The 25,383-nt window shown below is 46.0% G+C and overlaps 1 protein-coding gene across 2 annotated transcripts in view; it reads left to right on the top strand.

Annotated features, from left to right (window-relative positions):
• The window catches only part of TTC7A (tetratricopeptide repeat domain 7A), a 235,259-nt gene that overhangs the window by 76,402 nt on the left and 133,474 nt on the right, over positions 1-25,383 (top strand). For both annotated transcript variants that reach the window (XM_054162437.1, XM_054162436.1), the window contains 2 exons: positions 584-688; positions 19,955-20,072. In XM_054162437.1, coding sequence (XP_054018412.1) covers positions 584-688; positions 19,955-20,072 — 223 coding nt within the window. The remainder of the gene's footprint in view (positions 1-583; positions 689-19,954; positions 20,073-25,383) is intronic.

Here is a 25,383-nt window from a genome sequence, read left to right as displayed (position 1 = left end):
CAAGCACAGATGTGAGAGATGCCAGCTAGTGGCAGGTCTCCCCTCTCTCTCTGGGCTTCCCTGTCTCCGGGAAGCCTCTGATTGCCTCTAATAAGAACAAAACCACATGGCCGCAGAGGTCGCCTGTCCGATGAGGCTGCCTCGCCTCTTGTGGCTACATTAACCTCCTGGAGGATAGAATTTTGTTGATACTCTCTGTCTTACTGGAAGGTGGTTGTGTGCAAGGCAGACTATAACACAATCCCGGTGAACTGGGAGGGCTGCATTAACACAGCCAGTGTGCTAACAGCGGAGGGAAGCTGTTTCTTGCGAAGTGCCTTGCCAGAGCTGGTCCCTGGCACGTTTCCTCGGAGGGTGGGTGGCTGGAGTGTGTGTTCCTGTGTGCACACGTGTGTCTGTGCCTGTGGAGGTGGCAATGAAGTTGCTAATTTGTTGCAGACAAGATTCTTTACTTGGTAGCACTTCTGTGTTTATTTCACTGAAACACCTTGTTTGGACTCTGAAACAGCATTGTCTAATCGGCCTTTTTTTTTTCTCCTATTTTATTTCCTCCTCCTTCTCTCTCCCCTTCCACGTCCTCCAGTCATCATATGCCGTGTCAGTGCTTAGAGAGTGTGCTAAACTACGACCTACAGATCCCACCGTTCCTCTTCTGGCTGCCAAGGTCTGCATTGGTTCCCTGCACTGGGTAAGCAAGCTGATGCAATTCTTGTTATGTAATGGATCATGTGCTGCAGTGACAGTGCCACGGTGTAGTTGCAGTGTGGAGAAAGGGAATCCCTGTTAAAAATTCATATAATACATGCATGCCTTAAAAAGGTTTAAAGTCTTAGCAATAAATTTTGCAGTGAGTCACCAAAATGCGTTTTGCTGGCATATTAGACAGTGGAGGAGGGGAGGAAAGCCATAACAGCCATTCTGGAGACTGCTTCTTCAACTGAGTATCGAGTTGAATTGGCCACTCTTGTAGCCCCTGGAAGACAGCAGTTAATTATAATTGGACTGTTAGACAGCTCAGGTCTACTGGATAGCTTGGTCCTTTATTCTTGAGGCTGCTACATCAGTGTTTTGTGGTCTGGATGTGTTGATGTATGTTCCAGAAGCAGAGTGGGAGTGGAAGCCTTTGCCTGTGAAATCCTGATTATAACAAGGACCAGAAATATCTGTCAGTCTTTTGCTGCTTCATTTAATTAATTGAATGGCAGCCTGCTGTTTTCACCTGTCCTCACCACGAGGTGTCCCTGCAGTCAGTGAAGGATTATAATTGCTAGTATAAGTAAAGCCAAGATGCAAAAAAGCATGAAAGAAAATACTAGAAGAATCTGCCCAGATTTTGGTGAAAAGCTGTAGAGGCTAGATTTGCTGTTACTGTGCCCTGGTAGCCCTTCCCCATCCCCCTCCCAACCCCCATCTTTCCATCCTCTACATTGCTATATGGTGGAAGTTGGTATTTGGCTAAACTTAGTTGAATCGGTTTACACTACCATCAGTGAGGAAATGTGGTCCTGTGTGGTTTTGAATGAACTACACTGTTCCGACTATAATGGTTAAACTTACGTGTGAGTCAGCAAAAACTGGGAAGTACCTTGTTCTAGGAAAAATCTTAAGTGCCTGTAGGCTCTATAAAGAGCAATTTAACTCTTTTACAGCTTCAGCGTGGTATCTAAATTTTGAGAGCTGAAAGTCATTCAGTGATACAACATTCACAGTGAGTGGTTTGTTTTTTAATAAAGCACTTTTTTACCCCGTTTCATAAAGATAGGAAAAAAATAGGAAAGCTATGTTGAAGACAATTATTAGAATAGAATAGAATTAACCAGGTTGGAAAAGACCTTTGAGATCATCGAGTCCAACCTATCATCCAACACCATCTAATCAACTAAACCATGGCATCAAGATCCCCCATCCAGTCTCTTCCTAAACACCTCTAGTGATGGTGACTCCACCACCTCCCTGGGCAACACATTCCAAAGGCCAGTCTCTCTTTCTGGAAAGAACTTCCTAACATCCAGCCTAAACTTCCCTTGGCACAGCTTGAGACTGTGTCCTCTGGTTCTAGTGCTGGTTGCCTGGGAGAAGAGACCAACCCCTACCTGGCTACAACCTTCCTTCAGGTAGTTGTAGAGAGCAAGAAGGTCTCCCCTGAGCCTGCTCTTCTCCAGGCTAAGCAACCCCAGCTCCCTCAGCCTCTCCTCAAGTTTTCAAAGCAAGATTACCTTGTCATTAATCTAAAACATCAACAAGTATATTGATAATTTGGACTGTAGGCTCTGAAGCTAGAGGAACTTCATGGGCTAAATTCCTGCATTCACTTGGATCCACAGTGAGGGACTGTAAGACCCTGGCAATTCTACCGTCTCAGTGATTGCCAGGAGGCAAAACAAAACCAATACCCCAAACACCAACCAACCAAACCAACCACAAAAAAAACCCAAACAACAACAATGAAACAAATCCCAACTAGAACAGTGATGCTGAATGTGAGGAAAATCTTTTTCTATGATCAGGCTAGTTTTTGCCTCTGAGCCTGTATTTTAGTATGGGAGACAAACTTGGGTTCTCTGTATTGCAAATAAATCTTCTATTCTTCTGCCTTCCTGCTCTGTAAACATGAATTCAGCCAGGGGAAGGCACTGGAGCCGTGAAGCCAAAGAAGGAAGAGACTCTGTTGGACCTGAAGGAAGGTTGTATCCAGATGGGGGGAGTTGGTCTCTTCTCTCAGGCAACCTGTGACAGAAGGAGAGGACACAGTCTCAAGTGTACCAGGGGAGGTTTAGGCTGGATGTTAGAAAGAAATTCTTCAGAGAGTGATTGGCCATTGGCATGGGCTGCCCAGGGAAGTGGTGGAGTCACTGTTCCTGGAGCCATGGTTTAGTTGATTAGATGGTGTTGGGTGATAGCTTGGACTTGATGATCTCAAAGGTCTTTTCCAGCCTGGTTAATTCTGTGATTCTGTGAAGAGACTTAACCTGATACTTACAAACAAGGAAGAGGGGTTGGGAATGTGAAGTGTGGGGCTAGCCTTGACTGCACTGACTATGAAGTTCAGGATCCTGAAAAGGCAACAAGGGAGAGAGCAGAGCGGTCCTTTCAGATGTGCTTTGACTGACTGACACAAACAGTAAGTTCAAGAAGGCTGTGGTCTCTTGCTACTTGCTAAATATGTAACCTCTGCCATAACTAGCCTTTGAACAAAACATGTCTTTTTCTTCTGTGTACTGTTTTTTTCACTGTGTGGAACGCCCTCAGACCATGGCTCAGAAACGGGGTGCAGTTAGAAATCCAAACGTGATTTCACAGCAGGCTCATTTTACTGCAGTTTTCTAGAGCACAACTTTATGAACTAAAAGCAAACTTAAAATATTCCTCTCCCCTCTTACTTTCACTCAGTGTCCTGTGCTTTACCCTGATACCAAACTTGATAATGCTACTGAGGAGCTTTAATTAAAGGCAGTTAGAGGAAAATCAGAGTGAGCATCTTTTAAAAGATCTGAAGTGCTAAGTTCCCTCATCTCATATTCGAAGGGAGGCTTCAGATATTACTGGCAAGCTCCTGTGCTTAATAAAGACCTTCCTGCTTAGCAGACCTGTTTTTCTAAATGTCATCTTTACAGTAATTATTTGCATTTAAATTGCATGGCAATCAAATCAGAATTGAATCACTTAAACTGAAAGTGAACAAGATGATCAATGTCACCATAAATAGAAAGGAGGATAGGCATGGTATGGGAACAATCTAATGGACAAATACTAACAGTTAAAAGTACTCAAATATATCTTGCTTTTCAGAACATATAAAATATGATTAATTTCTCCATTAGGAAATATATCTACATCCTTGATTGCTGGCTAGGCAAGAAGAGGGTGAAATCAGTTCACCATTTATCCAAATGCAACAGCTAATTTGTATGTTCTGCATCTGTCCACTTACAGGCCTTTGGCACAGTGTTGTACTCAGTTTGTTTGTTGTCTGTGAACAAGCAGTACTTTAGTCTTATTCCAGTTACAAGCAATAAAAACATCCCCAAAACACTGATGCAGCTGGGTGATTACAGAATGTCATAAGGAGCACAGAACAGTTTCTTTCCTGGTTAATCTAGTGGCTACTTAACTTCTTTTGTTGGCTTTGTACATGGTGTCTCAGAATGCTTTAAGAACCAGGGAAAACAAACAACTAATTGAAATGTGCCATAATGATTTAAATCTATTGAGACACTTGAACTGGTCAGGCCACACCTTGAGTCCGTGTCCAGTTCTGGGCCCCTCAGTTTAAGAAGGACATTGAGACACTTGAACGTGCCCAGAGAAAGGTAGTGAGGCTGGGGAGAGGCCTCAAGCACAGGCTCTATGAGGAGAGGCTGAGGGAGCTGGGATTGTTTAGCCAGGAGAAGAGGAGGCTCAGGGGAGACCTTATTGCTCTCTACAACTACCTGAAGGGAGGCTGTAGCCAGGAGAGGGTTGGTCTCTTCTCCCAGGCAACCAGCACCAGAACAAGAGGACATAGTCTCAAGCTGCACCAGGAGGGGTTTAGGCTGAAGGTGAGGAGAAAGAGTAATTTGCCATTGGAATGCGCTGCCCAGGGAGGAGGTGGAGTCACCATCCCTGGATGTGTTCAAGAGGGGATTGGATGTGGCACTTGGTGCCATGGTTTAGTAGTCATGAGGTGTTGGGTGACAGGTTGGACTTGATGATCTCTGAGGTCTTTTCCTTATTGATTCTATGATTCTGTGAAATCATTGAGGATGCTGGGATCCCATCTATGAAATAATCTCTTGGTGCAGAACAAATAAAACATACATACACTCATATTGTGCCATGCAAATCAATATATAACAGAGCCTGATGTGGAAAAGAACTAAACACCCCCAGCTTCTGTTGTGACAGCATGACCAGATTATTAGCTGATGTAATTTGGCACTAGCGTATTACTGGCAACTGGCACCATGCTGACTTACATCATCAAATGATCTGCCCCAGCAACCACTAGCTTTCATAATTGGGCCTGCAGTAAACAGCTGAATGGTACAAGCACTGTTTTGGTTACCTTTTTTAGACTCTCTTTCACATTAATAAATTAAAATAAAAAGGCAGAATAAACAGTACATCAATATTTCATTAATTCTAAAGCTTTTGCTTGTGTGATGGTTTGTAGTGTGATGGTTTAATCCACCGACATCAACAAAACCTGGGCTGAGCTCAGTCGGAGAAAGCAAATAAAGATGTATTTTACAAGCAATAATGGAAGGCAATGAATATATACCAAGTATACAGTATTTACAATATTATGCAAAGATTTACAGGAAAGAAACAACACAGAAATCCTCCTTGGTAGGAGGATTTCATCTTGCCTCCCCTCAACCCATTGGAATGGGCTGCCCGGGGAGGTGGTGGAGTCACCATCATTGGAGGTGTTCAGGAGGAGACTTGATGGGGTGCTTGGTTGCATGGTTTAGATGATAGGTTGTATGCAATGATCTTGAACGTCTCTTCCAGCCTGGTCTGGTCTGGTCTGGTCTGGTCTGGTCTGGTCTGGTCTATTCTATTCTATTCTATTCTATTCTATTCTATTCTATTCTATTCTATTCTATTCTTCCTTAGGAATACATAACCTCTCCCATCCCTTTTTCTTCTATTAACTAGAAGAAAAGAGAAGTGGAAAGATGTTAGGGGAATTTCAGTTAGCTCAAAGTGTTGTTAAGGAGCTAGTTTTGCTTATCTCAAGTTTGCTGATAAGTGGTCTCTGTCCATGGGCAGCATGCATGCATTCCAGCAGAAAGAGATGGAGTGAGAGTGAGAATAGAATGTAAGATTGTAAAACTACATCCCACTCATCTGACCAATGAAACTCGTTTAGAATTATCTTTTCTTTTGTTTTCCTTTTTACACCAGCCATAGCTCCCAGCTTAAAGGCACAGCCTAAAGGTCACAGCTTGGAAGACCAGAACAACTCCAAAATTACTGCACTTGCCTTGTCAGAGTGTGATTGGGCCTGTACTTCATAAAGCTCATGAGCTAGAGTAGTTTTCAGCAACTTTGGAGCTTTTATGCTGTATCTAGCCCATTACAGAAATGTTTTAAATGCCTTTTGTAGTGGGCTTAAAATTACTGCCTGTCCTTCCAGTTCACAAGGGTTTCAGCACAACGGTTTGCTGAACTCGCGTGTGAACACAAAGCCCCTTTGTCTTTAGCTCACTGTCTTGTAGCTTTCCAGAATGTACTACAAAGTTTTTGATTATTGCAGCTCAGAGCATTGTTTCAAATTTTAATAGGAGAGTTGATGCAGGTTACAGTGTAACATGGATTTAGGAAGGGCAGGACCTGCCTGACCAACCTGATCTCCTTCTATGATCAGGTGACTGCCTGGTGGATGTGGGGCAGGCTGTGGATGTAGTCTGCCTGGACTTCAGCAAGGCCTTTGACACCATCCCCCACAGCAAACTCCTGGCCAAGCTATCAGCCCCTGGCTTGGACAGCAGCACTGTGGTGGGTTAGGAACTGGCTGGAGGCTGATCCCAGAGAGTGGTGGTGATGATTTCAGGGCCCTGGGAGATCTGGTTGAGGGGACAGGTGCTCAAATAATTTTTTCCTCAATACCCTTAGTTGCAGGAGGGAATACCACAAGGAACAGGACAGCAGCCATAATCAACAAGTTGCTTAGAGGCTGGTGCAGACAAAAGAATTTTGGGTTTTTTGATCTTGGTAAACTTTCTACTGCACCAGGCCACCTGGCAACAGATGGAGCACATCTGTCCCAAAGAAGGGGAAAGGTCACAGTATATGAGAATGGCCTGTCCCCCAAAGGTAAAAAGATTCTGGGGAGGGAACTGGCAGCTCTCATCGACAGGTCTTTAAACTAGTTTCGAAGGGGGAAGGGGCTGAAACTAGTCCCCTCAGGCAAGAGTCTGGGGGCAGTAAGCTAGGGTCAGAGGCCAAACCAGCAGCCCAGCTGAGGTGCATGTACACTAATGCACGAAGCATGGGAAACAAACAAGAGGAGCTGGAAGCCTTGTTGCAGCAGGAAAGTTATGACGTAGTTGCCATCATGGAGACGTGGTGGGATAGCTCACATGACTGGAGTGCTGCAATTGATGGCTACAGGCTTTTCAGGAGAGATAGACAAGGAAGAAGGGGTGGAGGGGTGGCCATGTACATCAGGGAGGCACTAGATGCCATTGAGCTAGAGATTAGGGACAATCAGGTTGAATGCTTGTGGGCAAGAATTAGAGGGAAGACCGGTAGGGCAGACATCCTGGTTGGAGTCTGTTATAGACCACCCAACCAGGAGGATGATGTCGACGAAGCATTCTATAGACAGCTTAAGGCTGTCTCAAGATCTCCTGACCTTGTCCTTATGGGTGACTTCAACCTGCCTGACATCTGCTGGGATCTCAACACAGCAGAGAGGAGACAGTCTGGGAGGTTCTTAGACTGCATGGAGGACAGCTTCTTATCCCAGGTGCTGCGTGAGCCTACCAGGGGCAAGGCTATGCTTGACCTCCTCTTCACCAGCAGGGAAGGGCTGGTGGGTGATGTGGTGGTCGGAGGCTGTTTAGGGGCCAGCGACCACGAGAGAATTGAATTTTCGGTATTTGGTCAAACTAAGAGGGGCAGCAAGAAGACCTCCACTCTGGACTGCCGGAGGGCAGACTTCAGGTTGCTCAAGGAAATAATTCAGAGGGTTCCTTGGGAGAAAGCCCTTAAAAATAAAGGGGTCCAGGAGGGCTGGACCTGCTTCAAGAAAGAGCTGATGAAGGCTCAGGAGCAGGCTGTGCCAGTGTGCCGGAAGAGGAGCCGCCGGGGCAGACGGCCAGCCTGGCTGTGTAATGAACTTTTAATAGAACTAAGGGAAAAGAAGAGGGTGTATAATCTTTGGAAGAAAGGTGAGGCAACCCATGGAATGTTTAAAGAGGTTGCTAGGGCATGTAGGAGGAAAATTAGGGAGGCAAAAGCATATTTGGAACTTAAACTGGCCTCTGATGTGAAGGACAACAAAAAGTCCTTCTATAAATATATTAATAGCAAGAGGAAGGGCAGGGACAACCTCCACTCCTTGGTTGACATGGAAGGAAATGTTGTAACACAGGATGAGGAAAAGGCAGAGGTACTTAACACCTTCTTTACCTCAGTTTTTACTAGCGGGAAAGAACGTCTACCAGACAGCTGGCCTGCAGAGCTGGCAGAAGGAGCCAGGGAGCTGCATGGTTTCCCTGTGTTCCATGAGCAAGTGATAGGAGCTCTCCTCAGCAGCTTAGACCCCCACAAGTCCATGGGACCAGATGGGATCCATCCTAGGGTGCTGAGGGAGCTGGCAGATGAGCTGGCCAAGCCACTCTCCATTATTTTTCATCAGTCCTGGCTCACTGGAGAGATCCCAGCTGACTGGAAGCTGGCCAACGTGGTACCCATCCACAAGAAGGGCCGGTTGGATGAGCCAGGGAATTACAGGCCTGTCAGCCTGACCTCAGTGCCAGGCAAGATTATGGAACAGGTCATCCTGAGTGCAATCACACAACACTTAGAGGATGGCCAAGGGATCAGGCCCAGCCAGCATGGGTTTAGGAAGGGCAGGTCCTGCCTGACCAACCTGATCTCCTTCTATGATCAGGTGACCCGCCTGGTGGATGTGGGGAGGCCTGTGGATGTAGTCTACCTGGACCTCAGCAAGGCCTTTGACACCGTTCCCCATAGCAAACTCCTGGCCAAGCTGTCAGCCCATGGCTTGGATGGGAGCACACTGAGATGGGTTAGGAACTGGCTGGAGGGCCGAGCCCAGAGAGTGGTGGTGAATGGTGCCACATCCAGCTGGCAGCCAGTCACCAGTGGTGTGTCCCAAGGATTAGTGCTGGGCCCCTTGCTCTTTAACATCTTTATTGATGATCTGGACGAGGGCATCGAGTCCATCATCAGTAAATTTGCTGACGACACCAAGCTGGGGGCAGGAGTTGATCTGCTGGAGGGTAGAGAGGCTCTGCAGAGGGACCTGGACAGGCTGGGCAGATGGGCAGAGTCCAACAGCATGAGATTTAACACATCCAAGTGCCGGGTTCTGCACATTGGCCACAGCAACCCCATGCAGAGCTACAGGCTGGGGTCAGAGTGGCTGGAGAGCAGTCAGGCTGAGAGGGACCTGGGGGTGCTGGTTGATGGTAGACTGAACATGAGCCTGCAGTGTGCCCAGGCAGCTAAGAGGGCCAATGGCATCCTGGCCTGCATCAGGAACAGTGTGGCCAGCAGGAGCAGGGAGGTCATTCTGCCCCTGTACACTGCACTGGTTAGGCCGCACCTCGAGTCCTGTGTCCAGTTCTGGGCCCCTCAGTTTAGGAAGGAGGTTGACTTGCTGGAACGAGTCCAGAGAAGGGCAACAAAGTTGGTGAGGGGTTTGGAACATAAGCCCTATGAGGAGAGGCTGAGGGAGCTGGGGTTGCTTAGCCTGGAGAAGAGGAGACTCAGGGGTGACCTTATTGCTCTCTACAACTACCTGAAGGGAGGTTGTAGACAGACGGATGTTGGTCTCTTCTCCCAGGCAGCCAGTACCAGAACAAGAGGACACAGTCTCAGGCTGCGCCAGGGGAGATTCAGGCTGGATGTTAGAAAAAAGTTCTATACAGAAAGAGTGATTGCCCATTGGAATGGGCTGCCCAGGGAGGTAGTGGAGTCGCCATCACTGGAGGTTTTTAGGAGAAGACTTGACGGGGTGCTTGGTGCTGTGGGTTAGTTGCTTGGGCGGTGTTGGATTGGTTGATGGGTTGGACGCGATGATCTTGAAGGTCTCTTCCAACCTGGTTTATTCTATGTATTCTATGTATTCTATGTATCCAGCTGGCAGCCAGTCAGTGGCAGTGTCCACCAGGGATCAGGGCTGGGCCCCATCCTGTTCAGTATTTTTATTGATGAACTAGATGAGGGGATTGAGTCCATCATAAGTAAATTTGCAGATGACACCTAGCTGGGGGCAGGAGTTGATCTGTTAGAGGGTAGAAGCGGTCTGCAGAGGGAACTTGACAGGCTGGGCAGATGGGCAGAGTCCAAGGGCATGAAATTGAACACATCCAAGTGCCAAGTTCTACACATTGGCCACAGCAACTCAAGCAGTGCTACAGGCTGGAGAGCTGCCAAACAGAAAGGGACCTTGGGGTGCTGATTGACAGCCGCCTAAACACGAGCCAGCAGTGTGCCCAGGTGGCCAAGAAGGCCAATGGCATCCTGGCCTGCATCAAGAATAGTGTGGCCAGCAGGAGCAGGGAAGACATTCTGCCCCTGTACTAAGCAGTGGTTAGGCCACACCTTGAGTCCTGTGTCCAGTTCTGGGCCCCTCAGTTTAAGAAGGACATTGAGACTCTTGAACGTGTCCAGAGAAGGGCAACGAGGCTGAGGAGAGGCCTTGAGCACAAGTCTTGCTTTGAAAACTTGAGGAGAGGCTGAGGGAGCTGGGGTTGCTTTGCCTGGAGAAGAGGAGGCTCAGGGGAGACCTCATTGCTGTCTACAACTCCCTGAAGGGAGGTTGTAGCCAGGAGGGGGTTGGTCTCTTCTGCCAGGCAACCAGCACCAGATCAAGAGGACACAGTCTCAAGCTGTGCCAGGGGAAGTTTGGGCTGGAGGTGAGGAGAAAGTTCTTCACCAAGAGAGTTATTGGCCATTGGAATGTGCTGCCCAGGGAGGTGGTGGAGTCCCTGTCCCTGGAGGTGTTCAAGAAAGGAATGGATGTGGCACTTGGTGCCATGGTTTAGTAGTCATGAGGTGTTGGGTAACAGGGTGGACTTGATGATCTTTGAGGTCTTTTCCAACCTTATTTATTCTATGGTTCTATGTCTATGCTGAGGTTGTTCTGCCTGGATTCCCTATAAAAATTCCACTTACTCAAAGGTTTGCTGCAATTTCCTCTTTCACTCAGTCTTCCCTGGCATGGCCTCCACTGAGTTCTCATTTGGCTGTTTTGGCAGTGGAGCATAAGTTGTTTTTTTTAATAAAAACAAATGTTTCAACAGTACAACTAATTGTAAGTTCTCCAGGACCCTGCTACAGCAGGCATGTGTGAAAATACTAAAATCCAGACTGCCTATGGGCAAGTGTTAAATACTGAATTTCTTCATTTCTCCATTTTAGGAGCCTTTTTAAAAGGCAGCCTGGAGTTACTATTATGCTTTCTTGCTCCTTTTACTCCATTGGTTTCAAAATGGGCTATAGTCCTAGGATCGACTTGAGTCTTCTAGGATCCTGGTCTGACAGGAAGTGAGAAGGCATTAGGCGTCCTCTTACTATTTTTGTTGCTCTACAGTTGATACAGAAATAGTGGTGCTGTGCTAAACTCATGCAGCAGCAAGTGGTGCCAGTATTATCAGCTGTTAGGAGCTTTTGAAGACACTTTGCCCCATGGCAAAAGCTACAGCATTCTTTTTAACTCACTGGTCCTAGTGATGCTCAGCTCCAGCACTTAGCTCAGAGGACAGAGAGGTGGCACTTGGTGCCATGGTCTTGAGGTCTGTGGTGACAGGGTGGACTTGATGATCTTCGAGGTCTCTTCCAACCTTGGTGATTCTGTGATTCTGTGTGACAGGATAAAGGAGGAGAGAATAAGAGTCAGGCCAGGCTAGACCATGGATGGAGTCATAAATAGTGTAAGACGCACCATGAGGTCAGATACATCATGGGATATGTGTGCGGAGGTAGATTTAGAGCTGCATAGTTCTGAGGTAACAGTCTATCATTCATTTCTTTTGCAGACCACTTAATCACAGAGTGCTTCTCTTTCCTTCTGTCTGTTGTTGAGCCTGTCAGTATAGATGACAACTGCTGTGCATGTGCTTGCACTCAGTTGCCTGGGAGCCCTGAAGCTGCATGGAAATGCTCAGTAAGAGTAATACTGAAAGACCAAATCTAGTCCCATTGTTTGAGTTATTTTGCCTGCCAAGAAGACTCTCTAGAAATTAGGCATTGCTAGGGCAGGATGTTACTGAGAAAGCAGTGAATGGTAAGGAGCTACTAGAGATTTTTTGCCATCTTTTAAAAGACATTCATAGTATCATAGTATCAGTCAGGGTTGGAAGGGATCACAAGGATCATCTAGTTCCAACCCCCCTGCCATGGGCAGGGACACCCCACACTGGATCAGGCTGGCCAGAGCCTCATCCAGCCTGGGCTTAAACACCTCCAGGGACGGGGCCTCAACCACCTCCCTGGACAACCCATTCCAGGGCTTCACCACTCTCATGGGGAAGAACTTCCTCCTCACATCCAGCCTGAATCTCCCCACCTCCAGCTTCATTCCATTCCCCCTAGTCCTATCACTACCTGATATCCTGAGAAGTCCCTCCCCAGCCTTCTTGTAGGCCCCCTTCAGATACTGGAAGGCCACAATTAGGTCACCTCAGAGCCTTCTCTTCTCCAGACTGAACAGCCCCAACTCTTTCAGTCTGTGCTCACAGGAGAGGTGCTCCAGCCCTCTGATCATCCTCGTGGCCCTTCTCTGGACACCTTCCAGCACCTCCAGATCCCTCTTGTAATAGGGGTTCCAGAACTGGACGCAGTACTCCAGGTGGGGTCTCACCAGAGCTGAGCAGAGGGGGAGAATCACCTCCCTTGACCTGCTGGCCAAACTTCTCTTGATGCAGCCCAGGATCTGATTGGCTTTCTGGGCTGCAAGTGCACACTGAGAGCTCATGTTGAGCTTCTCGTCCACCAGCACCCCCAAGTCTCTCTCCTCAGGGCTGCTTTCCAGCCAGTCACTGCCCAATGATGTAAGCCACTTGCTTACATCATAGCTCCTGTTGTTGGGACAATCCTAAGGAGTTTAGACATGAGCATTGTCTAAAATATAAGGCAAGAATTTTGCCTTATATACATCTCCCCTGTGAATGAACCACTCTTGTTGCAGTGTAGGAAGGGTCCAAGTATTCCTAAGTGCTGCGGGTTGAGCTTCCACGCAGAGGAAGTTGGTGGGCTTAGCACTGGTGACATGGAGAAAATGCTGACTAGACCAAAAATAGAAAGCCTGGGATTGTTGGGTTTTTTCCTGACATATGTAACATAGAATACATAGAATAAACCAGGTTGGAAGAGACCTTCAAGATCATCGCGTCCAACCCATCAACCAATCCAACACCACCAAACAACTAACCCACAGCACCAAGCACCCCATCAAGTCTTCTCCTGAAAACCTCCAGTGATGGCGACTCTACCACCTCCCCAGGCAGCCCATTCCAATGGGCAATCACTCTTTGTGTATAGAACTTTTTCCTAACATCCAGCCTGAACCTCCCCTGGTGCAGCCTGAGACTGTGTCCTCTTGTTCTGGTACTGGCCGCCTGGGAGAAGAGACCAACATCCGTCTGTCTACAACCTCCCTTCAGGTAGTTGTAGAGAGCAATAAGGTCACCCCTGAGTCTCCTCTTCTCCAGGCTAAGCAACCCCAGCTCCCTCAGCCTCTCCTCACAGGGCTGTGTTCCAAACCCCTCACCAACTTTGTTGCTCTTCTCTGGACTCGTTCCAGCAAGTCAACCTCCTTCCTAAACTGAGGGGCCCAGAACTGGACACAGTACTCGAGGTGCGGCCTAACCAGTGCAGTGTACAGGGGCAGAATGACCTCCCTGCTCCTGCTGGCCACACTGTTCCTGATGCAGGCCAGGATGCCATTGGCCCTCTTAGCTGCCTGGGCACACTGCAGGCTCATGTTCAGTCTACCATCAACCAGCACCCCTAGGTCCCTCTTTGCCTGACTGCTCTCCAGCCACTCTGACCCCAGCCTGTAGCTCTGCCTGGGGTTGTTGTGGCCAATGTGCAGAACCCGGCACTTGGATGTGCTCAATCTCATGCCCTTGGACTCTGCCCATCTGCCCAGCCTGTCGAGGTCCCTCTGCAGAGCCTCTCTACCCTCCAGCAGATCAACTCCTGCGCCCAGCTTGGTGTCGTCAGCAAATTTACTGATGATGGACTCAATGTCCTCGTCCAGATCATCAATAAAGATGTTAAAGAGCATGGGGCCCAGCACTGATCCCTGGGGCACACCACTGGTGCCTGGCTGCCAGCTGGATGTGGCACCATTCACCACCACTCTCTGGGCTCAGCCTCCAGCCAGTTCCTAACCCATCGCAGTGTGCTCCCAGCCAAGCCATGGGCTGACAGCTTGGCCAGGAGTTTGTTATGGGGAACGGTGTCAACATGATTTGCTTTGTATGCTGTAAACTGCTGTGGGATAAAACCTTTCAATTATACTATGCTTTACTGACCACTTTCTTCCTACACATTTTTCCTCTTTTGCCAATATTTAATTTTCACTCATTTGAATTAGTCTCTGCACTTACAACCCAGTATAATGAAAATTATGCATGATTTTATGTAGATAATCTAGATAACCCTTCCTATATGATTTGTGTCTCATATGTGCTTGGGTATCATGCAGTCTCACTGGTGTCCACACTCCCCTGCTTCACTGACCACGTCTGCTGGCCTGAGTCCTATGTCACTTCATATATTTCCTGCCTCTCCTTTCTGCACTCTTTTTTGGTGCATTTCTGTGCATCATCAGTTTGCTTCTCCCTAGTTGTCTTAAGTCTATGCTGGTGAGAGTTATAGCTCTCACAGTCCTGGAGGGCATTGATTCAGAGGGGTAGGGCTTGAGCTTTTCTAAAAACAATCTGAGTGGCAGTTGGAAACCTGCTGGGTAGCAACAGGCCAGAGGACAGCACCTGCTGTTCCCCAGCATGCCCCCAGGCTTGGCTTGAGCACACACCAAAAGCTACGGTCAAATAACAAGAGCGTTTGGAACAGCCATTCTCTGTTTCAGGGAAAACATCCCTCAGGGCTCCACAGCTAACAACTGTTCGTTTTCAGTCAAAGACGATGGAGGGGTTGGAAGGGGAAAATAAAACTGAACAACCCTGCAGTATTAGTCTTGCCAGCATCAGGTCAGAGTTTGGCAGCTCATCTCTCTGCAGGTGCCCGGTGTGTGTTGTGAGTGGTGCAGAGGTCGATTACTGGTGCTTCCAGGTGCCTGCTGGCAATTTATACACCTTGAGTTCAAAATACAGAAAGTTCCTGTTAGGTTGTTTTTCCATACCTGCTTTATGGCTTTCTTCCATGCAGGTGTGTGGTGCTGCCCTTCACTGGCTCTTAAGTCCAAAGCAAGCAGAAGAATAGAACAGGACCAAAGGGCCAAATCTGGAGTACATTTATGTGGCTTTGAGACTTGGATTTTTGCTTTCTTCTGAGAGAATAACAAATTCAGAAAACTGAAATTAGAGTTATGTTGGTACTCTTGATGCCCAAGGAAATATCTTTCCCATGGTGTTGTGAGCTACTCTTGGAGCAGAGCTGGGAACAGCAACACACTGCATTTCCAAATCACAAAGTGACGCTATTGAGGAGGCCGTGTGGCATCCTGTGGTTTAGAGCTTACTAGCAAGGACTTAGCTATAAGTTACAACAAGAAGTTTTGAGCCATGTTCTTTACCCTTCCAGTGCAGTGTTATGTCACCTTAAAGACTGGAGTCCTCCTCTGAAGTGAATTAACCACTTAAGTTCCTTTCGTATTGAGGCTGAGCCCTGGCTGTGCGGTAGGAGGGGGAATGTACATCTTGATTCCCTTGATAAGCTGTCTGCCACTTAGCTCCTTTCTGTGTACCTCAAGCTCACAACTTTAGGGAGTCCCACAGGGTGAGACTTTACATACCTGGCAGCAAGTGTGGAGAGGAGAAAGAGGGAGCATCTCCTGCTGCTTCAGGTCATATAGCAGCATGCAGAACCTGCAGCTGGGAAGGATTTTATCTGGTGGACTTCAGAGGGCTTGATGCCTCATTTGGAGGCCTTCCTCCCCCTTCTCTTTCTCACCACTATAGCAAAGTACTACAGACGTGGCATCTGCTTAACACCCCTATGGACACAACTTTACTGGCAGATCACAGCTCAAACTGTGATCATCCCTTACTCAAGTGTATAGAGGATGTTTTCATCCAGACTGCAGTCTGGTAGCCCCTGCAATTTAGTGGGTAGCCTCAAGTAGGCCTCAAGATGGGTATTCCTTTTTCACTCAGGAATTCCTTTTGCACTCAGTAGTTTCTAGATTTGTAGTTGACTAGGCAATCAGCAAGACTGATGATTTGTAGAGCTGAAGCTTTAGTAGGTAATATGAGTGAAAGGTTTCACTTTTCAGACATTACCAGAATGATGGAAGAGTTGGAGAATGAGAGAAGAGGGGGCAGATGGCAGCCACAGCAGGGATGGCAGGGAAAGTGGCTGTGTGCTTTCAGAAGAAGTAGATGCTGCCATGAACAGAACCAGCTGTGTCAGGAGTTTTCAAGGCCACTTATTTTTAAATCAGCCTTCAGCTGACCCAAGTTTGCTTTCATGGGAATCTTTGTGGCTGGTCAAAGTGCCATTAATGTTTAGTATGAATAAATGTGTACAAGAATGTGCTAGAAGAGCTCTTTCAACCATTCTGAAAAGTTGTAGGTTTCATTATTCATGCAGTAGATTAATCTGACACTCACAGGTGGCCCTGGGTAACTGGCAGGCAAGAAAGCCAAATGGTGAGCTGCTGATTTATGCAGTGTAGGCCATCATTCAGAGCCTTGAAACACCATCAGGTGACCATTCAGAGAAACAATGGAGCAAAATCTCTCCAATTTTAAATGTCTTCATGTCAGCTCCAGACCTGTCATTTAATCTCTTTTATTCATACACTCTACCCACCCCTACCCTTGTTTGCTAGGCATTAGAATTCCTAGTATAGCTCTTTCCTTTGTATAATGGCTGGCTGCTTGGGCAAAAGTGTGTGTGGAGAGAACAGGGGAAACAATAAAGAAAGAGTGGAAATGTAGATTTGTGATGGCAAAAGAATCACAGAATCACCAAAGTTGGAAGAGACCTCAAAGATCATCAAGTCCAACCTCACAGTCTCACAGTATAACTAAGGTTGGAAGAGACCTCGAGGATCATCGAGTCCAACCTGTCACCCAACACCTCATGACTACTAAACCATGGCACCAAGTGCCACATCCATTCCTTTCTTGAACACCTCCAGGGACAGGGACTCCACCACCTCCCTGGGCAGCACATTCCAATGACGAATGACTCACTCGGTGAAGAACCTTCTCCTCACCACAAGCCTAAACTTCCCCTGGTGCAGTTTGAGACTGTGTCCTCTTGTTCTGGTGTTGGTTGCTTGAGAGAAGAGACCAACCCCCTCCTGGCTACAACCTCCCTTCAAGGAGTTGTAGACAGCAATAAGGTCTCCCCTGAGCCTCCTCTTCTCCAGGCAAAGCATCCCCAGCTCCCTCAGCCTCTCCTCACAGGGCTGTGCTCAAGGCCTCTCCGCAGCCTCATTGCCCTTCTCTGGACGCATTCAAGAGTCTCAATGTCCTTCTTAAATTGAGGGGCCCAGAACTGGACACAGGACTCAAGGTATGTCCTAACCAGTGCCTAACCAGTGTGGCCCCCAGTACAGGGGCACAATGACTTCCCTGCTCCTGCTGGCCACACTATTCTTGATGCAGGCCAGGATGCCATTGGCCTTCTTGGCCACCTGTGCACACTGCTGGCTCGTGTTCAGGCTGCTGTCAATCAGCACTCCCAGCTCCCTTTCTGTTTGGCAGAAGAAGTGCATCATTAATTGTCTGGCTGCAGATATTTATGTAAAAGGTCCTGAGATGTGAAGAGTTCAGTTAATTTCATAGCAAGGGGGTTTTGTGTGTTTGTTGGTTGGTGGGGTTTTTTGTGGCGTTGGTTGGGTTGGGTTGGTTTCTTTAGTGGTTTTTTGTTTGTTTTGTTTCTCTTGTTGGTTTGTTTGGTTTGTGTTCTTTGGGTGGGCTGTTGCTTTTGGTAACTTTTTTTTTTCAGTTGGTTGGTTTGGGATTTTTTTTTGGTTCTGTTGTGTTGGTTTTTTCTGTGTGGCAAATCATGGGACATTTTCTTCTTCCATTGTACTAAGATCTAGCCCAGAACACACTTCAATGTGTAGCAGGGAAGTCAGTAGGGATACTGAGGAGATTAAGAAGTCTTCTGGAACAATTCATAGTCTCCCTGATGTAATCAGAGTTTAAAGAGTTTTATCTGAGCATCATTCAAGTCAGGATGATTATTTCTAGCATTTTTGGTAGACTTTGAATTCTACCATTAAAGACAGTCCTTGTAATTTATTTGATAGGTCCAAGTATCCTCCAAGATAGTATTCCTATTTCAGTTTGTAGTTTCCAGATTCATAGTTGGCTTCTCAATCTGCAAGACTGAAAAGCTTTTGGTAGTGCCTTCTGAGAAGAGTTTGGTGATAAAATATAGTATAGAATAGAATAGAATAGAATAGAACAGAACAGAATTAACCAGGTTGGAAAAGACCTTCAAGATCATCGAGTCCAACCTATCACAAACACCATCTAACCAACTAAACCATGGCACCAAGCACCCCATCCAGCCTCTTCCTAAACACCTCCAGTGATGGTGACTCCACCACCTCGCTGGGCAGCACATTCCAATGGCCAATCTTTCTGTGAAAAGCTTCTTCCTAACATCCAGCCTAAACCTCTCCTGGTGCAGCTTGAGACTGTGTCCTCTTGTTCTTGTGCTGCTTGCCTGGGAGAAGAGACCAACCCCCACCTGGCTACAACCTCCCTTCAGGGAGTTGTAGACAGCAAGAAGGTCTCCCCTGAGCCTCCTCTTCTTCAGGCTGAGCAACCCCAGCTCCCTCAGCCTCTCCTCATAGGGCTTGTGCTCCAGACCTCTACCCAGCTTTGTTGCCCTTCTCTGGTCATTGGGCTGACTGATTGGAGATTTCAGATATTGGGCAACTATTGTTCTATGTGTAGTTTGAGTTGTAAGGTCTCAGGGAGCTGTACAAATGAAAAGACCGTAAGCAGTGGAGATTGTTTCTTTGCTTGCACTTTTCAGCCTTTCTTCATGATTACATTAGCAGTAATTTTTTCTTATGTTTGGTATAATCTAATAAATGCTAGCTCCCTTGTTTATGAAGCTGTTAGTTAATGTCTTCAAGTGAAGTAACTAGGGGGCCCATTGGCAGGATATTACATCAAGTCAAGTAGATTCTGTTCCTACTTAGCATATTAACAGGTCATTGCAGATGTTATGTTTTGATTCCAGTTCACTGCAGATGTCTCCTTTTAGAGATTAAGGAACTAAGAGGGGCTCAAGTCTGACAAAATTGAGTATTGAGAGAGTGCATTGCAGTTGCACCTGCATTATTTGAGTCTAAACTAGTTGGATTTGAAAGAAAGTGTATTGTGCCCAGAACTGGACACAAACAGCTTATGGATTTCACCATTTTGGTGGCTGATCCTGAGAAGTCATGATTGCTTTCTCTTCCTGTCATGAAATGGAATGGAATAGACCAGACCAGATTGGAAGAGACCTTTGCCAGTAACACAGAATGCATTTTCAAGGAAGTTATATCTTCACAAAAGATACAAAGGTCACAATTTGTGTCCTGAGTTTTCTGCCTCCTTCTGGCAGCAGAACTGCAAGCAGCAGCTGAACTCACCTTGTAGTGAAGTGCTTTCTTACTTTTGTTGACATTTTACAAGGAAGTGAAATTTGCTAATGTTTCAAATACATTGTGCAGCAAACCAGGATGCTCTTCCTTTGAAGGAACTTGTTAGCACTTTCAGTGTACTGCTAGGATAACATGTAAGTAGTCAATTGTGCCAACATTTGTGCTTATGGTTGTGTGATTGAAGCATATCTGAAGGAAAAAAATAAAATAAGGTAGTATTCTTCATTAACTTTTAAGAGATGTTTAAGTTTGGAGTGGATACTCAAAACAAACCCAAACCCATGCATGTGCAACTTCTGTGCCCACCTTCTGTGTACTCCTTTGTATGAGTGTTTACTCTGATCACTGGAGGCCCTTGTGTGAATGGCTCTCAGGATCACTTTCAGGTAAGTTTAATGGGATAATCTTACTTAAGCAAATACAGAGGAAATGCCAGTAAGTCTCAGCCTACCTCTTTTACAGCTGGAAGAAGGAGAATACTTTGCTAAAACAGTGATAGACATGGGCGAGGATGCTGGAGAGTCCCTAGCAAAGGGTTACCTGGCGCTGGGCCTGACATACAGTCTTCAAGCTACTGATGGTGAGTTATCTGATGGTGTTTGTCAAGTGTCTTGTTTGGAGAGTGTCTCTTCAAAGTCTTCGGTATAAGCAATGGAAATTTATGAGAAACTTTGCTTTTAGTGCTGAGTTGCCATGAAAATGAATCAGATTGCAAGACAAATGGGGACTGTTCACTTGCTCAGAGAGCTGTCTTCCACAGTAATAAAAGTGAAGTTCTTAGATAAAGGAAAAAATTCAAATCACTACTTAGGAGGTGATAATCTGACTGTAGCCAACTGCTTGGTGTGCTTTCCATCTATTTGCATGGTTTTGTCACCTGCTTGTAAATCACATAAAGAAATACAGTACAAGAACTGTAGTCAGAAATGCAAGGCTTCTGTTCCTGGCATGATTCCGATTCCCTGCAGAGGTTCAGCCTCTCTGTGATGTCATTTCTTTCTCTCCTTAGGAGTAAACAAGATAAAAATATTTACCTCACTGGTAATTGTGGATGTTGACTAGATAGAGACCACTGAATATAAGAAGTGTTTTATTTTAATGCTGCGTGCTTGGGTTTTTAATGACTGGGCAAATGAGTTCCTGCAGATTTGGTGCTTAGTAGTCAAAAGGGCTTGAAGTCTCAGTATTTAGGAGGGTTCTAGTTCTGACCTTTATCAAGCTCACAGGTGGGAATAGTATTTTTCTTCTGCATTTCCTAACATCAATATAAGGCCTTCTAATATATCTTCTTTTAATAATGACTGAGTTAGTGTGTTTCCTAATCATTTTGGCAATCCTGCCCAATGACTTTTGTGTCAGACAGGTCCCACAGAAACAAACCAGCTTCTTCCGGCAGGTGAGCCTGTAACAAAGGTAAAATGAGTGTGTGGTATCGTGGAAGCATTCTGACCTTGCAAGTTACACCGAAATTTTGCAAGGCTTTTGTGTGAGGAAGTGACTTGTACTCTTCAGTAGTGCAAGTCAGTGTATCTTTTTCAGCCAGCTATCATAGAGTCATAGAATTGTTTGGGTTGAAAGGGACCTTCAAAGGTCATCCAGTCCAATCCCCCTGCAGTAAGAAGGGATATTCTCCACTAGATCAGGTTGCTCAAAATCTTGTCAAGCCTGACCTTGAATTATCCCCAGGGATGGGGCCTCAACTACCTCCCTGGGCAACCTGTTCCAGTGTTCCGCTAGCATCATGGTAAAGAACTTGCTCCTAACATCCAATCTCAATCAGCTCATCTCTAATTTCAAACCATTGCTCCTCATCCTATCACTACATGCCATTATACACCGTCCCTCTCCAGCCTTCTTGTAGGCCCCCTTCAGGTACTGAAAGTCCACTATTAGGTCTTCCCAGTGTCTTCTCTTCTCCAGCCTGAAAAGACCCAGCCTGTCCTCACAGGAGAGGTGCTCCAGCCCCCAAATCATTTTTGCAGCCCTCCTCTGAACCCACTGTGTCAGGTCCATGTCCTTCTAATGCTAAAGACTCCAGAGCTGAATGCAGAATTAGAATTAGAATTGGAATTAGAATTAGAGTTGGAATTAGAATTAGAATTGAATTAACCAGGATGGAAGAGACCTTTGAGATCATTGAGTTCAACCTATCATCCAACACTATGTCTGATCAGCTGTTCAGAGGACTGCTTTCCAACATGGAGGCTAACAGACACTGTTGCTGTCTTCAGTACTCCATTTCTCTGCCTCAGAATAGTTCCCCCTAGAAAGTTTGTGTTAACAACCATATGTCCTTCCTAGCCTTAACTTTATTTTTTATATGTGCACACACACACATATATATATTTGGTCATTAAACACTGAGTTCTGCTTAACAGCCTATCTTTTAGGGCATTTTTGCTTACATTTTGTTTAAATCATCTCTATAACTATGTGAGTTAGAAACTTTTCTTCTGGACAGAAATCTGTCTTTGATTTTTCGAGAGATTGGTTCAGCTGTTGTAACAAGTGTCCTTTCTAATGTAAAAGAAACAGTTCTCATGACAACTGCCTTGGAATTTATTCCAGATTAACATCTGATTTATGTTGTGAAACAGTGGAATATCTGCCTTCTCCTTGAATCTCTCTATCCTGAGGACTGGTAACTCAGTTATTTGGAGGAAATTTGGAGGGTTTTTCCTCCTTTCATGTTATGTTTTAATAAAATGGATGAAGTCCTTCAAAAGCATATTTATGATGATCATGGACATGAATGTGGTAGTGCACTGCATTTGAAACTGTCAGATTTGGACTAATGAGGCAAATTTCATTAGCAAATGGTTTATCACAGTGAGGAAGCAAGACTAGAACATGCTGAAAGGACAATAGAGCCTCCTCTGTGTAATGCAGTCTCATACTGTCAGTCTTGTTTATCATTGTGTTTATACCAGTTCATAGTGATGTATGCAGACACAAAGTCAAACATCTCTATGTGATTTCCCTAACTTTCCACTTGAGCTGACTTTCAGTGAGTCAGCATTTTCAATAGTAGCTAAGTGTTTCAGAGGTATTTCACCAATTGCCTCATAAAGCTTACAGCATTATATCAAGATGCCTTCCATCCGAGGTTAGGCTTTCTTGTTTAATGTATTCTTTTAGTAAATATTTCTTGTCCTATGTGACAAAGGCACTGAGGAGTTGTATTAAAGCCTTTCTTGTTTGTGACCTGAAAAAAAACACTTGCTAAAAATTGGAGTCAGAAGAGAAAATCCTCATCAATGACAATTCAAAGAACTTGTCGGGGAGCATTTGATTAAAAAGTCACCTTACAACTATGAGATTTACTCCTGGGTGAACTAAGACTTCCTGAAAGCTATGCTGGGTTGCAGCATGTGTGACTTCCTTGTTCTCAATGTCTTACATATTTCTTGAACCAAATTTCATTGTAGTGTCATTGGAGGTGTTTAGGAGGAGACTTGATGGGGTCCTTGGTTGCATGGTTTAGTTGATTAGACGGTGTTGGTGCGATGATCGTTGAAGGTCTCTTCCAACCTATTCTATTCTATTCTATTCTATTCTATTCTATTCTATTCTATTCTATTCTATTCTATTCTATTCTATTCCATTCCATTCCATTCCATTCCATTCCATTCCATTCCATTCCATTCTATTCTATATCTGAAATATGTGTCCTTAGAGGCAGTCATTGTCATTTTTGCTTCACTCTGAGAAGCACACATCTCTCGTTCACATGGAATGTCCATCTATTGCTATGCCAAATTTTCTGCAGCTCTGTTCCCAAGGGGCAAGGCTTTCTCATCTTCTTGTAGCCCCGGTTTTCACATGGCCTCTATGCCAACTTTGCCTCCCTCAGGTCTGGAGACAGGAGAAGGTGAGATGAATTTCAGGGAGTTGTAGAGGGCAATGAGGTCACCCCTGATCCTTCTCTTCTCCAGGCTAAACAACCCCAGCTCCCTCAGCCTCTCCTCACAGGGCTTGTGCTCGAGGCCTCTCCCCAGCCTTGTTGCCCTTCTCTGGACACATTCAAGTGTCTCGATATCCTTCTTAAACTGAGGGGCCCAGAACTGGACACAGGACTCAAGGTGTGGCCTAACCAATGCAGAGTCCAGGGGCACAATGACCTCCCTGCTCCTGCTGGCCACACTACTCCTAATACAGGCCAGGATGCCATTGGCCCTCTTGGCCACCTGGGCACACTGCTGGCTCATGTGTAGGCAGCTGTCAATCAGTACCCCCAGGTCCCTCTCTACCTGGCTGCTCTCCAGCCACTCTGACCCCTTTTTACACCCAAACATTCAGCTAGAGAATTCTGCAGCTGTCTTTTCTTAAAGGCACAGCCTAAACTGTCACAACATGCAATCTTTAATTACAATTCTGGGTGCTAAAACTGTACACCTTGCCATATTAGAGGTCTTGGCAAAATGGTGTGTGAAGTACACTGATGTGGGCAAGAGGATACATGCACATTGGTGTCCTAGTTTCAATGACAAATGTAGTTTTGAATAGAATAGAATAGAATAGAATAGAATAGAATAGAATAGAATAGAATAGAATAGAATAGAATAGAATAGACCAGGTTGGAAGAGAAGACCATCTCTCAGTCATCCTCAGTTGTGATTCTTATAATAAAGGTTTTGCACAATGCAGACTGATTTATTTCCCTTAAAACTAATACACCACATAAAAAGACCTGATTATGCTGCAGTGGCTAATGGGTATTCAGTCTGTGGAACAAGACAGAGAATTAGACCCTTGTTCCTGTGTTTGTGGTTCTGATGCTGATCTCAGCATTGGGTGTAGAGGCATGGAGTGAAACACATACTGTGCTTCACCTGTTCAATAACACAGAACTTGTCCTCTCTTATTTTCAATTGTGACTTCAGAGCTTTGTATTTAAGTACCAAAATGTTGATGATCCTGGTGACTTTTCCTAAGGCTTAAGCTCCTTAAAAAGAACTCAGAGTGCTTTAGAAAATACATCTTGGGCTCTTAAGGTGGCATTTGCAAAAATACCCTCTTGCGCAGGAGAGAACTGCTTCAATGTCCTGTGCTTTCTGCCTTACTGTGGTCAGAATGCTTTAGAATTCAGTTTAATTTAAGTAATGAATCATACTGCATTTTAGTTGGTAGCACTGCAGCAGCCATTCTTACACTACTGGGTAAAGTTATGTGTCACAGTATCACTAAGGCTGGAAGAGACCTCAAAGATCATCAAGTCCAACCTGTCACCACAGACCTCATGACTATACCATGGCACCAAGTGCCACGTCCAATCCCCTCTTGAACACCTCCAGGGACGGTGACTCCACCACCTCCCTGGGCAGCACATTCCAATGACGAATGACTGTCTCAGTGAAGAACTTTCTCCTCACCACAAGCCTAAACTTCCCCTGGCTCAGCTTGAGACTGTGTCCTCTTGTTCTGGTGCTGGTTGCCTGGGAGAAGAGACCAACCCCTTCCTGGCCACAACCACCCTTCAGTTAGTTGTAGAGAGCAATGAGGTCACCCCTGATCCTCCTCTTCTCCAGGCTAAACAATCCCAGCTCCCTCAGCCTCTCCTCACAGGGCTGTGCTCAAGGCCTCTCCCCAGCCTTGTTGCCCTTCTCTGGACACGTTCAAGTGTCTCGATGTCCTTCTTAAACTGAGGAGCCCAGAACTGGACACAGGACTCAAGGTGTGGCCTAACCAATGCAGAGTCCAGGGGCACAATGACCTCCCTGCTCCTGCTGGCCACACTATTCCTAATACAGGCCAGGATGCCATTGGCCTTCTTGGCCACCTGGGCACACTGCTGGCTCATGTTTAGGCAGGTGTCAATCAGCACCCCCAGGTCCCTCTCTGTTTGGGAGCTCTCGAGCCACTCTGACCCCAGCCTGTAGCTCTGCATGGGG

Source organism: Dryobates pubescens, chromosome 6, assembly GCF_014839835.1.
Source record: "Dryobates pubescens isolate bDryPub1 chromosome 6, bDryPub1.pri, whole genome shotgun sequence".
In the NCBI taxonomy this organism is placed as follows: Eukaryota; Metazoa; Chordata; class Aves; order Piciformes; family Picidae; genus Dryobates; species Dryobates pubescens.
Note: the sequence above shows the minus strand (reverse complement) of the source record. Positions and strands in the feature narration are given on the sequence as shown.